General features: G+C 35.7%; 1 protein-coding gene and 1 non-coding gene across 2 annotated transcripts; both read left to right on the forward strand.

Moving 5' to 3' along the window:
* Nucleotides 1-87: 87 nt before the first annotated feature.
* LOC135680816 (cleavage and polyadenylation specificity factor subunit 3) lies at nt 88-15,968 on the forward strand. The gene is made up of 24 exons (XM_065195017.2): nt 88-226; nt 1,647-1,710; nt 2,347-2,444; nt 2,736-2,781; nt 4,093-4,145; nt 4,404-4,433; nt 4,637-4,814; nt 5,065-5,154; nt 5,299-5,359; nt 5,815-5,904; nt 6,452-6,532; nt 7,019-7,065; nt 7,477-7,524; nt 8,074-8,136; nt 9,035-9,130; nt 9,821-9,890; nt 10,666-10,742; nt 11,042-11,116; nt 11,561-11,638; nt 12,019-12,127; nt 12,647-12,840; nt 14,052-14,139; nt 14,654-14,814; nt 15,572-15,968. Exons 1-24 carry the CDS (start codon nt 162-164, stop codon nt 15,659-15,661), a joined length of 2,052 nt encoding a protein of 683 aa, XP_065051089.1. The 5' UTR covers nt 88-161; the 3' UTR covers nt 15,662-15,968.
* Trnag-ucc (transfer RNA glycine (anticodon UCC)) lies at nt 13,635-13,706 on the forward strand. The gene has a single exon. It is a non-coding gene; the product is annotated as a tRNA-Gly (tRNA).
* Nucleotides 15,969-18,212: the final 2,244 nt, after the last annotated feature.

The raw sequence follows: 18,212 nt of genomic DNA on the forward strand, positions 1-18,212 counted from the left end.
GTTTCAATCGTTTCAGTTCTTTTCGGAAAATACCGAACTTAATATGCAATAAAAATATATTTGTTTTATATTATCAAATCGTTCCTGTCACTTCTTGTCACTCTTCTGGAAAGTTAGTCAGCCTCTTTTTCAACTATTGGCCTCGTGGTCTGTTGAACAAAATGGCTGAGAAAAAGCAAGAAGGGGATATTTCAGAAGAAAACGATTTACTCAAAATAACACCGCTGTGAGTCTACTCTTACATCTACCTTTAAAAATTATAAAATTAAGTATGGTCAAGTAATGTATTTGATATGGCTACCTGTTTAGTAGCCGTTTTCTTTTAGTGATGAGAAAAGTAGGCCATATTTTGCAAAAGCTTTATCAGTTCCTCTCTACACATAGCTTCTTACGCTTGTTGTCCGTTTTTATTTCATATTTAACTTTAAACATAAACAGAAGAAACTGCATCATCTATCATGCTGAAAAGATGCAATTTTTAAGGTGGAAAATAAGCACACCATGATTGAAACCAGTCTGCAGAATATGGCAGGTGCGCGCACGAGGTCCACTCAGCATAGCCGAAATATGAAATTGCACACCGAATCCAGAGATATCTATTTCGTTTACAGTCAGATGGTAAATACGCTTTTGTTTACCATCTGATTGGCACAGATGAAGTTTGCGACAGAGAATGTGACTGAAATGAGTGTGCAGGCACAAAATCTTTTAAAGAACTAGCATGCTTTGCAAACTGACCATGGAATATTATTGTCGAATAATTGCTACTTTTCAAGATACCAATTTATTTGGAAGCTTCCATGTTTCATTCTTAGTGAAGCCAAGGCTGATTTGTATCTGACCAAAGGTCCTAAAAAATAAATTCCTTCATTCCATTCCTTCAATTTCATGTTGTATTTTCTGTATATTTGCTTTGCCATATTCCAGAATGGTCCTTTAAAGGGGGGAGGACATGATATAATAAAAAGGGTTTTGTCTAAATTGCACAAACTTCCAACATTTTCATTCAGCAAACAGTGGTACAAGCTTTAAAGTATACAATTTCTAAGATTATAATGGGTATAAAAAATTACATTTAACAATGTTAGGATAGCTAGCTAAACGTTGCCAAGAACACTGAGGTAAACCCAAAAAGTTTTCATCCCAAGTGCACAGATTGTCTTCATTGGAATGTTGTCACTTAATTGTGATTTTTGTCATACAAAATATTGTGTCAGTGAATTTGAGGTTGCAATACTACTAAAAAGAATAGGGCTAGTTAGGATTTTGACATTGGGGAGGCCTAAACAATTTTTATAAACATAGAAATGGCTTTATTAAAAATAGAATACAAAGGTAACATATAAACATTACAAACTAACCAAGTCATGAGAGAGAGAGTGTTAAGGGGCAACATGTGCTCATTTTCAAACTCAGTATATACATGTGCACATTGCCATTTATACACTATGCATATTTATTCCTCATTTTGCAAACATTTTGGTTTTGGGGCCCTATAGAATATTGAGGGGTTATCTGTCTAAATCAGTTACATTGTGTTATACCCTTTAAAGTCAATTTCCAAAAAAAGTTTATGATTTGTTAGCATTTTAAATATGTCTGTAAGTGTTTATGACCCAGTCTTATTGAAATGAGTTTTTCTACAGTGGATCTGGCCAAGAAGTTGGTAGATCATGTCACATATTGGAATTCAAAGGAAAGAAAGTCATGGTAATTTTTTTAACATTCTTCCTGATTGTAGAATCAGTAGCTGGTCCGAGATTCATAGAGTATATTTTCCTTACGAGTACCAAAATGAGTTTGCTATTGTATTTTGCTTGTGTATAGCAACTCACAAAAGATACAAAAGCTGAATATTACTATAAACCTAACCTATATAGCTATTCCATAATCTATATAGCTATTTCTAGTTTTAATAACAATAGTGCTAGTGCTTGTGTTGCAAGTGAGCAGTAACATCTTTTTAGATGTTGTATTTGTGATATCAGCCATAGACTTTTGAACCAGGGACACAGGGGGCATATGCCTCTGGTTTTATTGATAAAGGCCAAAAAGTATCAAAAGCAAAATAAATGTTGGAGGGCCTGCACCACTGATCCTAAATTGGAGGGGCCAACTGTGCCTGGAAGTTTCCTCTTACCCTCTCCAGCCCCAACTGTGGCAAATATTTTCCTGGTGCTGTTTTACTTATGTACTAAAGTAGGGAGGCGTTAGCCCCCCTGGTCACCCCTGTGCCACAGGCCCTGTGTTGTTGTTTACAATAGAACTGCAAAACAAAACATGTATAAGTTAGTTGTTACTTTCTTTGCAGATAGGCCTTTTTCATTAATCTATTTTTGTTTGTAGCTGGACTGTGGAATTCACCCAGGGTACACCGGGCTGGATTCCTTGCCATTCATTGATGAAATTGACCCAGCTGAGATAGATTTACTTCTTATAAGCCAGTAAGTACCATTGCAACAAGTTTTTGTATTGTGAAATGCCATTATCCGTCATCTATGCTATTAAACTTGCATCTTAAGTCATTGTAAAGTTGAGAGTTATGGCAAAATAAGCCCATTCAACTAAACACATTTCATCCACATATGCCATTACTTTCATTCCGCTGTTTTGAATCAGAAGGATGTTAAGCAGGAAACAAGAACAATTAACCCTAATAAAAAATGAATGAAGTTTTTATCATCTAGCGTTTGCAAGCATCTCAAAGAAGTTTCACAAGTCACTTTTCATTTCAGTTTTCATTTGGACCATTGTGGTGGACTGCCATGGTTTCTAGAAAAGGTATCTTAAAACAAGCATTTAAATGGTTGATGTCAAAAGCACAATAATTGATCGAATAACTATGTGATAAAAATTTGTGTGATTAAAGATTATCCAATCATACTGATATTCTTGCACTACTTTTGTATATATGATACTTATAATAATTATTTGCAAGGCAACTAACTTATCTATTTGTGAAACCAATCTAGCATTATAAGTTATCACCCACATAAGACCTGCTGCTGTCCAGGACTTTCTTTTTATGTAGCTGAATTCAATAGACCCTTAGAAAATCTTTGGTTAGAGATCAGTAAATCTTGCAGTAAATCATACCATAGTTTTTTCTACTTTTGACAATTAATAAGCTTTCCAAAACTTTTTTTGAGTTGACAATTATCAATATAGTAATTGCCCGCAACTCGCGAGCGATAGCGCGCGAGTGAAGGACTTATAGTCTGCCCCGCGTATAAGTAGCATATGGAAGCTTCAGTTCATGTTGTCAGCACTTTGTCAGCAGATTTTGTCACTTTTCTGCTGCCATGACAACTGTCAATCAATTTCATTGTCAATCAATCGGCTTTGTCGAGGAGGTCGTTAACCGCCACCTCTTTGTGCGGAAGGGAATTATCTTCGGAGAGTTGCTCTGCCAAGACTCTGTTAAAGGCCTTCGGTTTTTTTAGCACGAAAACGGTGCTGCATCACAGCTCGGTTCTCCGCAATGGATGGAAGTTTTGATTCGAAGTTTTGGGAATCAAAACCAGTCGAATGCCACACCTTTCTCCCAAAAACTCGACACCGTACGAGCAAAAGTTATGATTGTCGTGATTATAGCCTGTACATCGCTGTACGAATCCTTTATCGCAATCGATTTTAGCTGTACCCGTTCTATCACGTGTCCATTTTCATACGTCTTTGCTTCACGAAAACGCAAAATAAATGTCAAACCCTAGAAAAACTTCATGATTTTCAAAAGGGCGTTGGACTTAAATCAAAGGCAAACTGAACACCAAAAATTCTTGATAAAAAGAATAGTTTAGCATCAACTAGAGCAGCTGTTTTTATAAAATTGTGAAAACCCAAGATGGTGTCTTCTTCGAATATCCTGACCTAAATTTTCAAAACAATCATTATCAAGGAACTAATTGTTTGCGGGCAGTACTAGCAAGAGCTATTTCTAGTATAACTGAGCTATGATTACCTGACTAATTTTGAATTTGTCAATTTATAAGAAAAGAGCCTGAAACCTTCACTTAGAATAGGTCTTAGAGGTTAAATGTAAATTTTTTTATTTATTTTCAATGGCAATATTTTTTTAATTTCATTATTCAGACACATTTTAAAGGCAGAGTTTTCATGACTCATGCAACAAAAGCTATTTACAGGTACGATTTTTAGACTTCAATTTGTCTGTATTCTAGGGTGCTAATTTTTTTAACTGTATAGAAAATTTTGCTACACTCAATCTAGATGTTAATGTATATGATTTTTTCGGTTTGCTTGAAAATATTGTTTTTTCTTATTTAACTCCTCATTGAATCTATTCTTTTGCATATTGCCCTTCATAACCTGTGCTTCAATTTATTTACCAGCCAATTGTTCAGTTTCCTATCTGATTGATGTTCCTTTTTTTTATTTCATAGATGGCTGTTGTCAGATTACATCAAAGTTAGGTAAGAAAGATTTAAAGAAAAATATTTGAAATTGAGTACTTGAAGATTTTATTCAATTTGTTTTCATATCAGAAAGATGAATATTTACTGACTAAACAGTTTGTTTTAATATCTTGTTGGGAATTCAGTCGTTTTCTTATGCTCCTAGTATTGCTACTTGTAGCAGGCAAATATCTTCTTAATTGTCTTTTGTTCATTTTTAGTAACATATCTGCAGATCATATGTTATACTCAGAAAAGGATCTTGAAAAAAGTATGGATAAAATAGAGACAGTTCATTTTCATGAGGAGAAGGAAGTAGGTGGTGTAAAATTCTGGTGTTACAATGCTGGACATGTTTTAGGAGCTGCAATGTTTATGATAGAGATTGCAGGAGTAAAGGTTTGTTAAATCATGTTTATTTTCTTCTCATAGTTTTTGTTTTTTTATTATCAGCTATAGACTTTGAGAGGAAACATTTTCTCCCTTTTTCCCTCAGTTTGATGTTTAAATAATAAAATCTTTTCAATGAGGAAAGTTTTGTCATCAATTTTTCCAAATTTCTAAAATTTTCCAGTAACATCTGTTTGCCTTTGTGTCTTTCTTTGCATGCTTTATTTGTTTTGAAGACGTTTCCATCTTTCTTTTTTAGATTTTATATACTGGAGATTTTTCAAGACAAGAAGATAGGCATTTGATGGCAGCAGAGATACCTAGTGTTAGGCCAGATGTTCTTATTATGGTATGTCATATTACCATGATGGTTTATCCATTACTGTGTTTGTATTTACGTGTTTATTTGTATATGTGATTTCTCGTCAGTTGATTAAATTTAGCTAAAATCTTAATAAAGCAGCATCTTTATGTCATTTATCTCGTTTCGTAGGAATCAACTTATGGAACTCACGTTCACGAGAACAGGGACGAACGAGAAAAGCGCTTCACAAGTATGTTTACATACAAAGTCAAGTGATTATGGTTTTTTTAAGTCTGTGAAGAGGGCCTACTGAGGGCTTTTATAAAAATGACGATACAGTTTAATGTTTAAATAAAAACGACGACTTTCTGTTAATCAAGCACAGCCGATCAATATAGTTTTAACAAGCAATTTTAAGTTTTATTATTTGTTTTCTACTTTCTAAAAAATGGACAATCACATTACCTTGCTTTCGTGACTTTCTTTCCGTTTAGATGTTTAAGTTTTAGACAAGTAAGGATCCTCGAATGGCATTGGTTACTACAGCATTCAGATAAGAGTCATTTAAGAATCAAAGCATTTTGCGATTTTCTTATATGAGAGTAACACAGAATGAACAGATTTTAAAGATATTTGGTTTGGTTTGATCCATAAATCATGCTTGTCATTTATCCAAGTTAATTGGGGTCTGTATTATTCTTTCAGGTACTGTCCACGAGACAATCAACCGTGGCGGACGTGTTTTGATCCCTGTTTTTGCCTTGGGAAGGGCGCAAGAGCTGCTGCTTATTTTAGGTGCGTTTTAAAGTTCTTGTTATTATTATATAGTATCTTCTTCCTGTAAGAATTTGATCGAAGAGTCATGCGTTCTGTCTTATCCATTCCTATTGTGCTCACGTGATATTTGAGAATCACGTGATCAATGCCGACATCACGACTGATCAATGCCGATATTACATAATATTCCCGGGAATAATTGCATACAACAATGCTGTGTTTAGTTTTATATGTTTTATTATTTTTTACGACGTATAGATAAGTTCAGATGTGAAAACTCATTCATTTAGGTGGTTACGGTACTATGCTATATATAATTCGTACTGGACGTTTCTGAGCTTTGTAGAATAGAACGGTTCTAAGTTACAGCTCCGAGTTTCACGCTTAATGCCATCATCAGGCAGTTAATTGTTCTTTATATCAAGTACAGCGTGTTTACTTTCTCGCTACAAGGTGTTTGCCCATAACATTGAGCTAGTAAAGCTCTGTCTACATGGCATTGAGCACCCTCCATTACCCAGATTAACAGTAAGATTCATTTCTGTTCTCTTCCTATCATCTTCAGATGAATATTGGACCCAACACCCAGAGATTCACGATGTTCCAGTTTACTATGCTTCTTCGTTGGCCAAAAAATGCATGGCAGGTAGGGACAGTGCTATTTCTTCCTTAGTAACTCTCAGCAAACAGTCTAATTCTTGATCCCCTCTCAGCTGAATTTTGATTGTAAGGGTCTAAAAAACGTGACGTGACAAAAATTCATGAAGCCAGCATGATACTGAACAAACTGGTCATTCATTTCTATCTTACAAAAAACAATGAGAAATTTGTATTAAACAAATTCTGAGATTCTCGTCATACGATCTAATTATTCGATCAAAATCGAGATGACGCTTGCTTTCACAATTAGTTGAAATGCTGAATTCCTTTAATATGTCAAGTAAAGATTTATCTGCGTTTATCACGAGCAACAAATGCTGAATTACATTTCATTCTTATTGTTGTCCTATTATGATGGTATTTTGATTATATAAATACAAGAATATCGCTCGTTCCATGGAAATATCGCACATTATCAAATAATTTCTAAGAACTTTCTCTTTACCAAATAATTGGCTGTGTTTCCCCACAGTATACCAAACCTACATTGGTGCCATGAATGAAAAAATTCGTAAACAGGTATAGCTGTCGATTTTATTTTATTTGCTTGGCTAGAAGAGAAGTTCATATTTGTAATAATTTGTTTCATATATATAAACTATTGAATTTTCTTTGTTTCATATATACGATCTGCTATAAATAAAGTATAAACACATGTTTCGCTAATAAATCTGCTTTTAAATAGCTAAACAATTTTCGTTATCTATTGCTACCCTTCTCTATACTCTGTATAAAGGTTAATTAAAATTTTTTTAAAATTGCTATGTGTTGTGAATGATTGCACCCTAGGGTTCTGAAGAAGTTCAATTGCAAGCAAAAAGCGTTCTAAATGAAATTGTATCGCTGATGTACTAATGAACTAATATAAACAAACTTTGTTTTCTTTGTATGATTTTTTAAGTATTTTCTGCAATTGTCTTCTTTTTCCAGATCAATGTTTCAAATCCGTTTGTCTTCAAACATATTTCAAATCTAAAAGTAAGTTATGTCCATAAATTGCATTTATAATTCAGTTTTCTTTGTCTATTTCGTTTCCTTTAGATATATTTCTATGTTACCTATATTCACAGAAATGGATATCGTTGGCTCGTTTATTTCTGAAGCTTGATATTAATATTAAAATCCTGAAGCGAGTGAAAGGCATGCGATATAAGGATGGCTTTTTGTAATCAATCCCATTGAATGTCAGGATTAATGCCGATTACCATTATTTATCAAGGCATATGTAACTCCATCACGTGAAGGGTAGCTAGCTGCATTTATGAGCACATAAGCAAGAGCACTTCTAAGAAAATCTCGTGTAAATGCTTCCTGATTTTCTTTTAATCGATATGGTCTGCCATACGAACTCCAGGGAATCACCATGGCTGCAGAAACGAGATCAACCAATCGAGATTGTTCTCTGCTTTTGACTTTTTGGCATGTCTTTAGATATTTAAGTATTGAAATCTGGGAGAGTATTTGAAATTTAGTTTTTTAGATTTAAATTATTTTAAGTATACCCCTTTTTTACTCACCCAACATTAGAGTATTGATCAGTTCGATGATATCGGACCCTCTGTTGTGATGGCAAGTCCAGGAATGATGCAGGTTGGTTACCTTTGTTATTAAATCTTTTTTGCTTCAGAGAAGGAAAAACCTCTAATATGTTTCCACAGAAAAGTGGAAACAGACCTGTTTGGTGTCTAGCCGTTATAACGATTAGAGGTATAATTTTCCGCTAGCAAGGGAGTACATGAATATAGGCTATTTTCTGAGATTTTCGATCAACGTTAAAGGCAAATTCCTCAAAGTACACGGAAATGCAAACGTGTCTCCATGATGATGCAAACCTGTATCTTTTTGCAGTAGTTTCTCAGTTTCAGAAATTCCAGAAAGCATCAGCGTGCATATTGTGTGAGCTTTCAAGCTCCCTACAAGTGCAAGTTGATATCTTGAAGTTTTCCTTGCAAATAGGCCATTTAAAAACGGCTACATTCTAGATACGCTGTACCTTGGTGAAATCATTTGCTGCAAGGTCTGTTATACAGGAACAATTGAAAAAAAATTTTGAAGTCATTTCAGTCACTGGCTTTTTGGGCCAAGGATTTTAAAAGACCCCGTGTGTTGTATGACAAATTATACTTAGGTAACTCGGTACATTTATGAACCATAATTAAAAAACAACACACACGATCAAAAATATATCGATCGTGTATATAATTGTTCGTGTATGTGTGTTTTTAATCATGGTATATAAATGTACTGAGTTACCTAAGTATAATTTTGAAGTCATTTTGCTATTTGAAGTCCTTCGAAGACTAAGCTTAAGACCTTCTTTATTAAAATGACCAGTCTGTATTGTAATGCTCTTTTTTAGGGTATTCCGTATTTAACGTTTTCTTCGAGCAAGGATGCAAGTTTCCAGATTATATTTCCCATCAACTCCTTTTGGCAGCTACAAAGTTGATTTGAAATCATTGCTAATCATACCAAAAATATCTTTCAGAGTGGATTATCAAGAGAGCTTTTCGAAACCTGGTGTGCAGATAGAAAAAATGGTGTGATCATTGCTGGCTACTGCGTCGAAGGAACATTAGCCAAGGTTTGTTTAAAATTCATGTTGAAAACGTCAAATGTTAATTTTTACTTCATCTATCAATTTATCAAACAACAAATCTTTACAATCAATAATTATCCTGATCATGCTCAGATCACAATGGCCAAAAGCACTCTCTTCTTTCTTTACTTTAACTTTTGGCTTCAATATTGTATTTTTTTCTAGTAAATTTCGAACAGGGTACTGCTTGAAATAGTATTTTTACAATGTTTGCTTTAAAGATATCATGTGTATTGTCATGAGAAGTATAGGTAGATATACTTTTGTAGTTTGAACAAGACTCTTTAAGGAAACACATAATCAAGAAAGTCTCAAGTATCATAATAGAGGCAACGAAGTTTGATGCTTTTATTCGGTTTTTGGATGCTGGGGTGGAGTAGAAGTTGAATCATTGGGGGGGGGGGGGGTGGAGAGGTATTATCATAGATGCACCGAAATCTGAGGCTTTTATTCGGTTTTGGATGCCGGGGTGAAGTAGGAGTTGAATCATTGAGGGGGGGGGGGTCATCATAGATGCACCGAAATCTGAGGCTAAGTACTTTAAGATAGAAATGCCGACAAAAGTGCTAAGTTGTTTGGAAATGTTTTTGTTTTGTAATAAACAGGGACAGTAAAATCCGATTTTCTTTAGCTTTAATCCCATATTTTGCTTTAAGCTATTTCTATATTAAATAGGACTTGATGCGAGAACCAGAAGAAATTGTTACAATGTCCGGGCAAAATCTGCCGCTGAAGATGCAAGTCAGTAAGTAAACCAATATCATGCCTGTTATTTCAAAGCTCTTCCACTTTTTCTTATTATATCTTTATTATATCTGATGTTTTTCTTAAAAAAGCAAACATTTAGTAAACTAAAGCTTGTCATCTGACACTCTTAAGATTTTAAAACGTCAGAACATAGATCGAAAACTCTACGCTAAGAAATATATATACCCAGTTGTGGATCGAAAAAGGCCAATCAGAAACGCGAGCACACGACTGTTGAGGTTGACCAATCAGTGCCGCTTTCCTATTGAGAATGTTATCAATAGAGTCCTAAGGTGAAAACGAACTCCTTTTGTCTACACAATAGCGGTTTTTTCGTGCTTATGTAGATAGATTCCAAAACTGATAGATGGAAAGACGATCGGGCTTTACCAATAATCCGAAACATGTCGCCATTGTAGTTTTTTACACAATCTGGGTTTTCCAGTAAATGCTGCCTGATAGCGGAATAGTTACTTTTTGATGAATATAATATTTTGCTGTGTTGGAAAAGTGACCAACGCTGCACAAGGAGATTAGATGTTTTTGTTCTTGATAATGCGAGCATTTTTCACGTGATCGGATGTGATTCTTGTGCAATATGTAAGTGCATTGGCGGACAACCGAGATGTGCATAGGCTCAGTACTAGTAGGCCCTATCTACTAGGTCATTGCTTTATTAATGCTTTTTCATATTAATGTTAATATATCACCTGCCATTTATTAATTACTTATTACATCCCTTACTCTTTAACAAACGTCCTCTTTATTGACAGGCTACATCTCCTTCTCTGCTCACGCCGATTACGAGCAGTTAAACGAGTTTGTGAATATCCTCAAGCCACCGCATATTGTAAGTGCATCTTACCTCTTTTCAATTTTCAGTTTTCCATTGTAACTCATTTTATTATCCTTTTCAGATGAAGAAAATTGCGAATTTTCGCTGTTCTCAAAGGAACGAAAATGTTCAGTATAGGAATTATAAAAATTCCAGAAGAAAAATGTGCAATTTCATCTTTTCCAAATGCTATTAGTTTTAGTGATGTTTTGATAGCCTTAATCCTCATGAATCTTGCATTTAGATTCAAGCAAGTTTCTCGCCCTATGTTTTTAAGAGATTGATATGTTAGTTTTATTTTTCTCTCGTTTTAGGTTCTTGTCCATGGGGAACAGAACGAAATGAGTCGATTGAAGGCAGCCTTAATAAGGGACTTTGATGAAAAGGGGGTATGTTTGCAGATTTATCGTCTCCATTCATCATTTGTTGCTTTTTGCAAATTGTTAGTTTGCGATGTGAAAATGCTTGATGTTCAATTTGTAATCTACGCATGAGGGATGTGAGAGCAAACTTAATCTACACTGTTCGTCTTTGAAGAGCAAGAATTTGCTTTCATGTTAGGTTCGTTATCAGGCAATAGAATTAATGGCAATAAAATATGTCTTTCATGGTAATGCTGTGGACTGTAAAATTGTTTGATTTACATCTTATGATGCGTTCACAGCTATTGTATGTTTAGTATTTATAATAATAGCTTTTAGCAGAATTTAGAAAGGGAAGACGTGCCATGTTTTGGCTCCAATTCGTTGATTTATTATAAAATGGGTGATTGACATTGTGAGGCACGTTTGATAATAAACTCAGTAGAGTAATTTACCTTATCAACTTTCTAGCTGAGTCACATTCAAGTTTACAATCCGAAAAATGTTCAAAGTGTACAGCTGCACTTCAGAGGGGAGAAAATGGCAAAGGTAAGGCTCTTTCTTTGGTGGTTGGGGAGGGGGGATATAATTCGGATTTTGATAATGTCTTCAAAGTTTAAAGAAGAGTTGATGGAGCCTCTTCTCTTTTTGCTTTTCCATTGATTGATATACTTGGACATTTGTTTATGATAATATGTGAGAATGGCATGGTGCCATTGATTACTTGCCTCGATAAATGTTAAGTTTTGCAGCTGAAGTAGGCTGTTCTTATGCTTCATCAAAACTAGTTTAAATGCTCTTCATTGTCTCGTGAAGATGAGTAATATAGCTCTTATTTTTAAGTTACAGAAAAACCTTTAGGCTGTAATATTTTTCTTTATTTAATGTTGTCTCTAATAAAGGTATCACCTATTTGTATTTTATGTTAGGTTATAGGAAGTCTAGCGTCCGAACAGCCAGCAAATGGGAAAAGTATATCTGGCCTTCTTCTAAAGAGGGGGTTCAATTATCATATCATGTCGCCGAATGATCTGCAAAGTAAGTATTTTATTGAATTTGTTGTCTATGAATCATACCCATTAAGGACTTGCATTTATGAATTTGTTTTTATTTTCATTACCTAAGCACAACTATAATTGGTAACACCTTTTCAAAAACTTTTTTGAAAAGTTTCCGTTAATATCGGAATTCGTTTTTTTCGTCATGAAGCTTCACTTACATTTTCTATATTGGAGCCTTTTCATTTTGCCCTTTGTGCAAGTAGTTGTCAAATTCATTGTTATTCAGAAAATTATTCAAATCAACGATTCTTTGATATATACTGCAAACATCTTTGTCGTTTGTATAAGGATATAAGAAATTTTCGAATAGCTTTTGGGTTTCTGGTGGTTAAATTTCTTTTTAGTACATTTTGGTACAATTCGCTTGTTTTTCTGTGCAAGCTGTCCTTACGGTGCACAGCAAAATAACAACAAACTTTGTGTCCACCAATAACAGAAACAAATGGCTGCTTCAAATCCTTACACGTGACATTTTTTTGTTTCTTTTTTGCCACAGATTACACAGACTTAGCAACAAGCAGCATAACCCAACGACAGATTCTCCATTTCCGTGCACCGTTTAATATCGTGTACTACTGCCTTCAAACACTAGCTGGAAAAGTGGAGAAGCTAGAAATCCAAGGAAAACAGGCATTTAAAGTCTTTGATGCGATTACGATCTATCAAGAGAAAGGCAGTGTTATTATAGAGGTAACCATTTTTTGTACACAACAGTTTTTTCTCACTGCCAATTTTCGCTTTAGCTTAATGCAGTGGTTGGAATCGAGCTTTTTTATTTGAGAGACAAGTGCAGTGAATTTACCGAAGCGCTTATTTAAACGGCTTTTCCTCCCTCCATCCCCCGTTACAAGTCACAATATATGACTTTTCAGACTTCCTTTTTAAGAGTTACATCTAGTTGAGCGGGGGTAGGGTGAAGCAACTGTCCCTTTGCTTATCCTTACAATTCTCGCCACTGGATTCACGATTTTTAGTTGGATCCCGCTTTAAACTCCTCCTCCCGAAGTATTTTTTCATGATAAGACTGAACGCAATTGTCCGAGTTACGATGAAGTAATGTGACTGTGGAGGATGAATAATTGAAGAATAAGGGACTAGTGGCTCCAGTGTGACTAGATCTTGCGAGAATGGTAAGAGCGCTTTAATTTTTAATTAAATAATTAATTAGGTCCTGCAAACGTCAAAAGTCATGTTCACGTCCTCTCTATTATTTCTCCTGCACAGTTACATTTCCTCTTCGCAACCTAGATTCTCTCTGCATTGCGCGTTTGGTAAAAGGATAGTCTTCTTTAGGAAAGTCATATTCCGCATAAACTTTTGCTCAACGCTTATAACGCCTTAAAACCGCACTTATATGCCACCCGCATCCGGAGGCAGCGAACCATTTCAAAACCAGTTTGAAAATGATCCACACACCCGTAGGACCTAACGACTTCCCCTCAGGGAAACATTCATATCCTCTCTGTTTCCATTGATATAGAACAGCGTCGGTGGTGTAGCGGTTAGCATGGTTGCCTTCCAAGCAATCGATCCGGGTTCGACTCCCGGCTGACGCATTTTTTGGGGGAAGGGGTCTTTATCCCCTCCTCCGCAGCTACGTAGTGTTAGTGAATCACGCAGTTGACACCACAATGAACTTTTAGTACACTTGTTTATTGAAAGAGGCATCCGTAGTGCACATGCTTTAAATTTAATTATCTAAAATTATTTTAATTTATTTTTATACCATTTGCACGAGCTATTGATCTTCATAAATCGATTGTTTTCCTTAACATTTTATTTTTGACCCCATTATCAGCCATCATTAAAATATCTAGTTCACTTCTTGGTATAAAGTAAGCAAAAGAAGATAAATCTTAGAAATGAAACGATAACTTGAATTTGCAATTCTTGTTTCCTAGTGGCCTTCGAATCCTGTCAATGATATGTACGCAGACTGCGTTCTGACGGTCATTTTGCAAGTTGAAGGCAATCCTCAGTTTGTCCAAGGTATGTTCCTAGTATCAACCCTTACACCTGCTGTGACGTCATTCAGTATCAAACGCCCCTGCCCCCTTTAAAGCCCTCTCTATTTATACCCCACTCCTTTGAGCTGTGTGAAATTGCCCAATCCTCTTAATACACTTGCTGTTATGTCCCTCGAGATTGGAAGGAGCACTAAATGGAACACATAAGTTTATTTTATTTAGGGTTTAATAACAAATCAATATAAGATATATTAAATACTTTATTTCTTTGTATCACAGATAATTAAGGATTAGCCATACGAGCCATCATTTTGTGAAACCTTCCACTTGTTTCTCTATGTTTTGGCCATGAGGCATTCAGGGCTCTCTCCTCCCCTTGGTATCGTCCTTGTTATGTTAGTTGAGCAGTTCGTAGTTATTGGTTTTATTTTGTTCATGTGAATTTATATATTGGAAATTAAAAAATGTTTATGCTGGGTTGTCTGTCGGAAACATGCATTTTCCTATTCATTCCGAGTAATGGATCTTTATTTCAGCAAACAGGGATCGACATTTTGGCTCAGGCAATTTCCACGAGAGGCTTATGAGTTTGTTGGAAGAAAAATACGGGAAGGAGTTGGTCACTGAAAGTGATGATGGGGTCTCGATTACGATTTCTGTTGACGGGACAATAGCAGTTATTGACTTGGAAACATTGGTATGTTGGCATTGGTCAATTTGATCTTTGGTAATACAAATATTGTTTAAAGGCAATCTGTCTTGTTGTGGATTGGTTAACGAGAACAACAGCTGGAACAATAGCCTAAACACAATTCCAGCGCTCCGCCATTTTTTTTACAATGCGAAAAATTAAAGGGGGACTGGAAACAATAAAAATCCCTTTGTTCTTATAACCAATCAACGTCGTGACAGATTGCCTTTAAAGTCTAATGTAACAATTTATGGGAGCATCCCATAACCCCATTATAGCCAAACGCCTACACCATGCCACCTTCAAAGCTGGAGTTTATGCATTTCAATAGCAGAGAAATTCAACGAAGGGGTTCAGAATATTAACAGAATTGTAGCTTAACCAAATAAGGCTTTGGTGGCGCAAATTAGATATGGTTTGGTTTACATATATATGGTTTACAATTTGTTATATAGAAGTAATATTAATGGCTCATTTTCTAAAAAACAGCTATATACAAGTTACGGTAATGATGATCAATATTGTGTGCAAGCCAAGCACAGAGATGCCTTCATAGTATCGAATAATGTCTATATTTGCATTTTACACATGAGCACAACCTGGGTTATCTAAAAGATGTTGTCCGATGGCAAAATTGCTTGTTTTCAAGGTGTTTTCAGACCTGAAAGATCGAGGAGGCTGTTATCTTAGCTGGGCAATGTTGGAAGGAACATGTTGTTTTGCTTTTGAAGTGGACAGATTTGTAATAAATGTTTTTTCTTAGTCCGTAGAGTGTGCCGATGAATCACTGAATCATCTAATCACAACTGCTGTAAACAACTTGAATCAAGCGATGACACCAATCACTTCGTGATTTGCTAGCACTGGCCGAGATCCCGCTCTAGTGCTAATGGCGTAGCCCCAAAACCAAGTAAAACGAGGCTGGTGCTAATACTACAGCAGCTGGTCGTGTATCGATAGGAGGCCAAAAGACTTTTACAGATTTTGGGACAGTTTATGTTGACCGCCGCTAGTTTCGGCAATGATTGCCAGTAAGCTTCTATTGCGAGCTAGTGAAAATCAGCCCATCATGCGATGTTTGTAATTATGCCTTTGTGTTTCTTAAAGTTATGAAAGCAAGCAGGATTGGAGTTGTATAAAGCGGAGATGTTTTGATGAAGTCTACACTGATCAATCGCTGTTATTCTTGTGTTTCACTTTGCCCATCTTATGAATTATCACCAAAGGTCGTGAAAATATCGAAATAGTGAACTGCGATAAGGTTTACAAGTTCTTTAAAAAAACTCTGGAAAAATTCAAGGCCTTAAGTGCTAGGGTAATAAGGGGTGCGTTGAAGTTCTGGCTTCCACAAGGATAGCCAGGATCTTTTTGAACATCACCATTGGTTGTAAAGGCACTGTGTCCTGCGGCCTTATTTTAAATATCGATTACTTTGTGTTACGATAAACGATATAATTGGTTTTTGTTCAAAAAACAGTTTGGGTTTTAGAAGCGATTTGTATCGTGACGATGAAACACAAAGCAGGAAAAAAGGTAATTCAGGCTGAGGACATCTGTGAAGCTCATCCATAAAAGTAAAGGGTGGGGTACAACCCCCCCCCCCCCCCCCTTGTAAATACAATCTTACTACCTTTTGCTGTTATATTTAGATATTTTTGCATGAGCCCCTTTGTTCTTTAAAACACTCAATGTTGTATTTGGTTGTTGGTTTATAGAGACGTCTCATTTACAAGCTGGGTGGTTTTTCCTCGGCTAGCAAGACTAAAAGAATGTGAAGTTTCAATCGAGAAATATTGGGTGCAATGAAATAATAATTCTCGACGATAGAAGCCCATGTAATCGTGACACAATGTCTCAAACTCTTCCCACATTTTAGACAGGGGAAGAGTTATTTATTGCGTGGTTTGCAATTATGTTTTTTGGTTCATTGACGCGCACGACAAGATAAATCTGAAGGGTGTTCTTTTTAGTGAACAAATAAATCGAAACTTTGGGGAAACAACGGGCGTGTTTTCATAGCGAAGGCGATACTATGTTCTGCTAGGTGTATTTGCAATTAGCTAGAGTTCACTCGGTGTGATCAAAAACTGAATGATAAAACACACTAAGGTTACTGCTAGAAAGCAAAGCAGTTTGATGCAGTTAATGAAAGTGCCAATCACAGAGTGAGCTGTAAGACCGCCTATTGGGGGGGGGGGGTTAAAATTGCCAAAGGGCCTCGAGGTCTAGGGGGTCTCATAAAGTAATAAAATTAATCGAACGTAGCAAAAGTAACACGCTAAAAAAATTAACACGCTCTAACTGATTGCAAGAAATGGCATCAAGAAATATTCTGAAATGTGTTTTAAGCTAACTTGAAGGGCGTGATGGATAAGAAAATTTGGCGGGGGCCTCGTTATTCGTTTTTGCCCCATAGCTTCCGAAACCTCCTGGCGGCCCTGGTGAACTGTTATCTCCTTTTCAATTTGTGTTTAACGAAATAATTTAAAATAGGCCTGTTTAATGAGTAAATGGGTTAGAAGTTTACGAAAATTTAAAAAAAAGTTTAAGAAAATTTGACAAAAAGTTTACGAAAATGTAGCAAAAAGTATGTCATTGTGAAATATCTTACGGATTTCTCGTTTCTGATGTTGCCGTAAGATGTTTCTGATGTAGCATCGCACTTCCTATCCAGGGTTTTACCGTGCCTTGTTTTGCCTAAGTTCAAATCAGCTTAACGACAATGGTTCGAGCCCATTGTGTCCATCAATTTTATTTAGCCTTTTATTTGAATTGATTCCCCTTTTTATTATTTCTTCTCGATTCCTAAAAGTTCGCCCGGAACTCTTTTTTGTGCTGTGAATTTTTTATGAAAGTATTAAAAGTAGCATGCATCAGTACAGTAGAAACCCGCATAAAAGAACCTAGGTTTTTTTCTGGCAGCCTGAATGGGTTCTTAATTAACAGGCTGCTATAGAATAGATTCTAAACTCTAAATAGATTCTAGATTCTATAAAGAATAGATTCTAAATTCCAGTCTAAAAGGTTCTTAACAAGGTTCTTATATACGTAGAGGCCTTGCACACATTAACAATGTTTTCCACTGCAAGAATTCTAATGGACACACTTAAACAAGCTTTATCTATGTTAAATTTCAACCAATCTAATGAATTTGTGTTGTTAAATTGTCCAATTAGAATGCAACATACCATATCCTGATTTACTCTAAAAATCTTTTTTTCTTACATATATATAAGAACCTTTCCAAATTTCAACCTCTTTAGGGTTCTTGATCATGGGGTTTTAAAGGCTAAATTTCAGCCTCAATGTTATTATAAAAACAGGTTCTTTTATGCGGGTGTCTACTGTATGTTCTATATTCACACTAACTTGCCATTTCCGAATTCCCTCGAGATTCCAGGGAA

This window comes from Rhopilema esculentum, chromosome 18 (genome assembly GCF_057945365.1).
Source record: "Rhopilema esculentum isolate cy_ngs chromosome 18, ASM5794536v1, whole genome shotgun sequence".
Classification (NCBI taxonomy): Eukaryota; Metazoa; Cnidaria; class Scyphozoa; order Rhizostomeae; family Rhizostomatidae; genus Rhopilema; species Rhopilema esculentum.

Bases quoted from the DNA above. Each gene is read 5' to 3' on its own strand.
- LOC135680816 (XM_065195017.2), top strand. From the start codon at position 162: ATGGCTGAGAAAAAGCAAGAAGGGGATATTTCAGAAGAAAACGATTTA. The intron at 2,782-4,092 runs GTATCTTAAAAC...TTCATTATTCAG, and splicing joins TGCCATGGTTTCTAGAAAAG to ACACATTTTAAAGGCAGAGT. The intron at 9,131-9,820 runs GTTTGTTTAAAA...TATATTAAATAG, and splicing joins TCGAAGGAACATTAGCCAAG to GACTTGATGCGAGAACCAGA.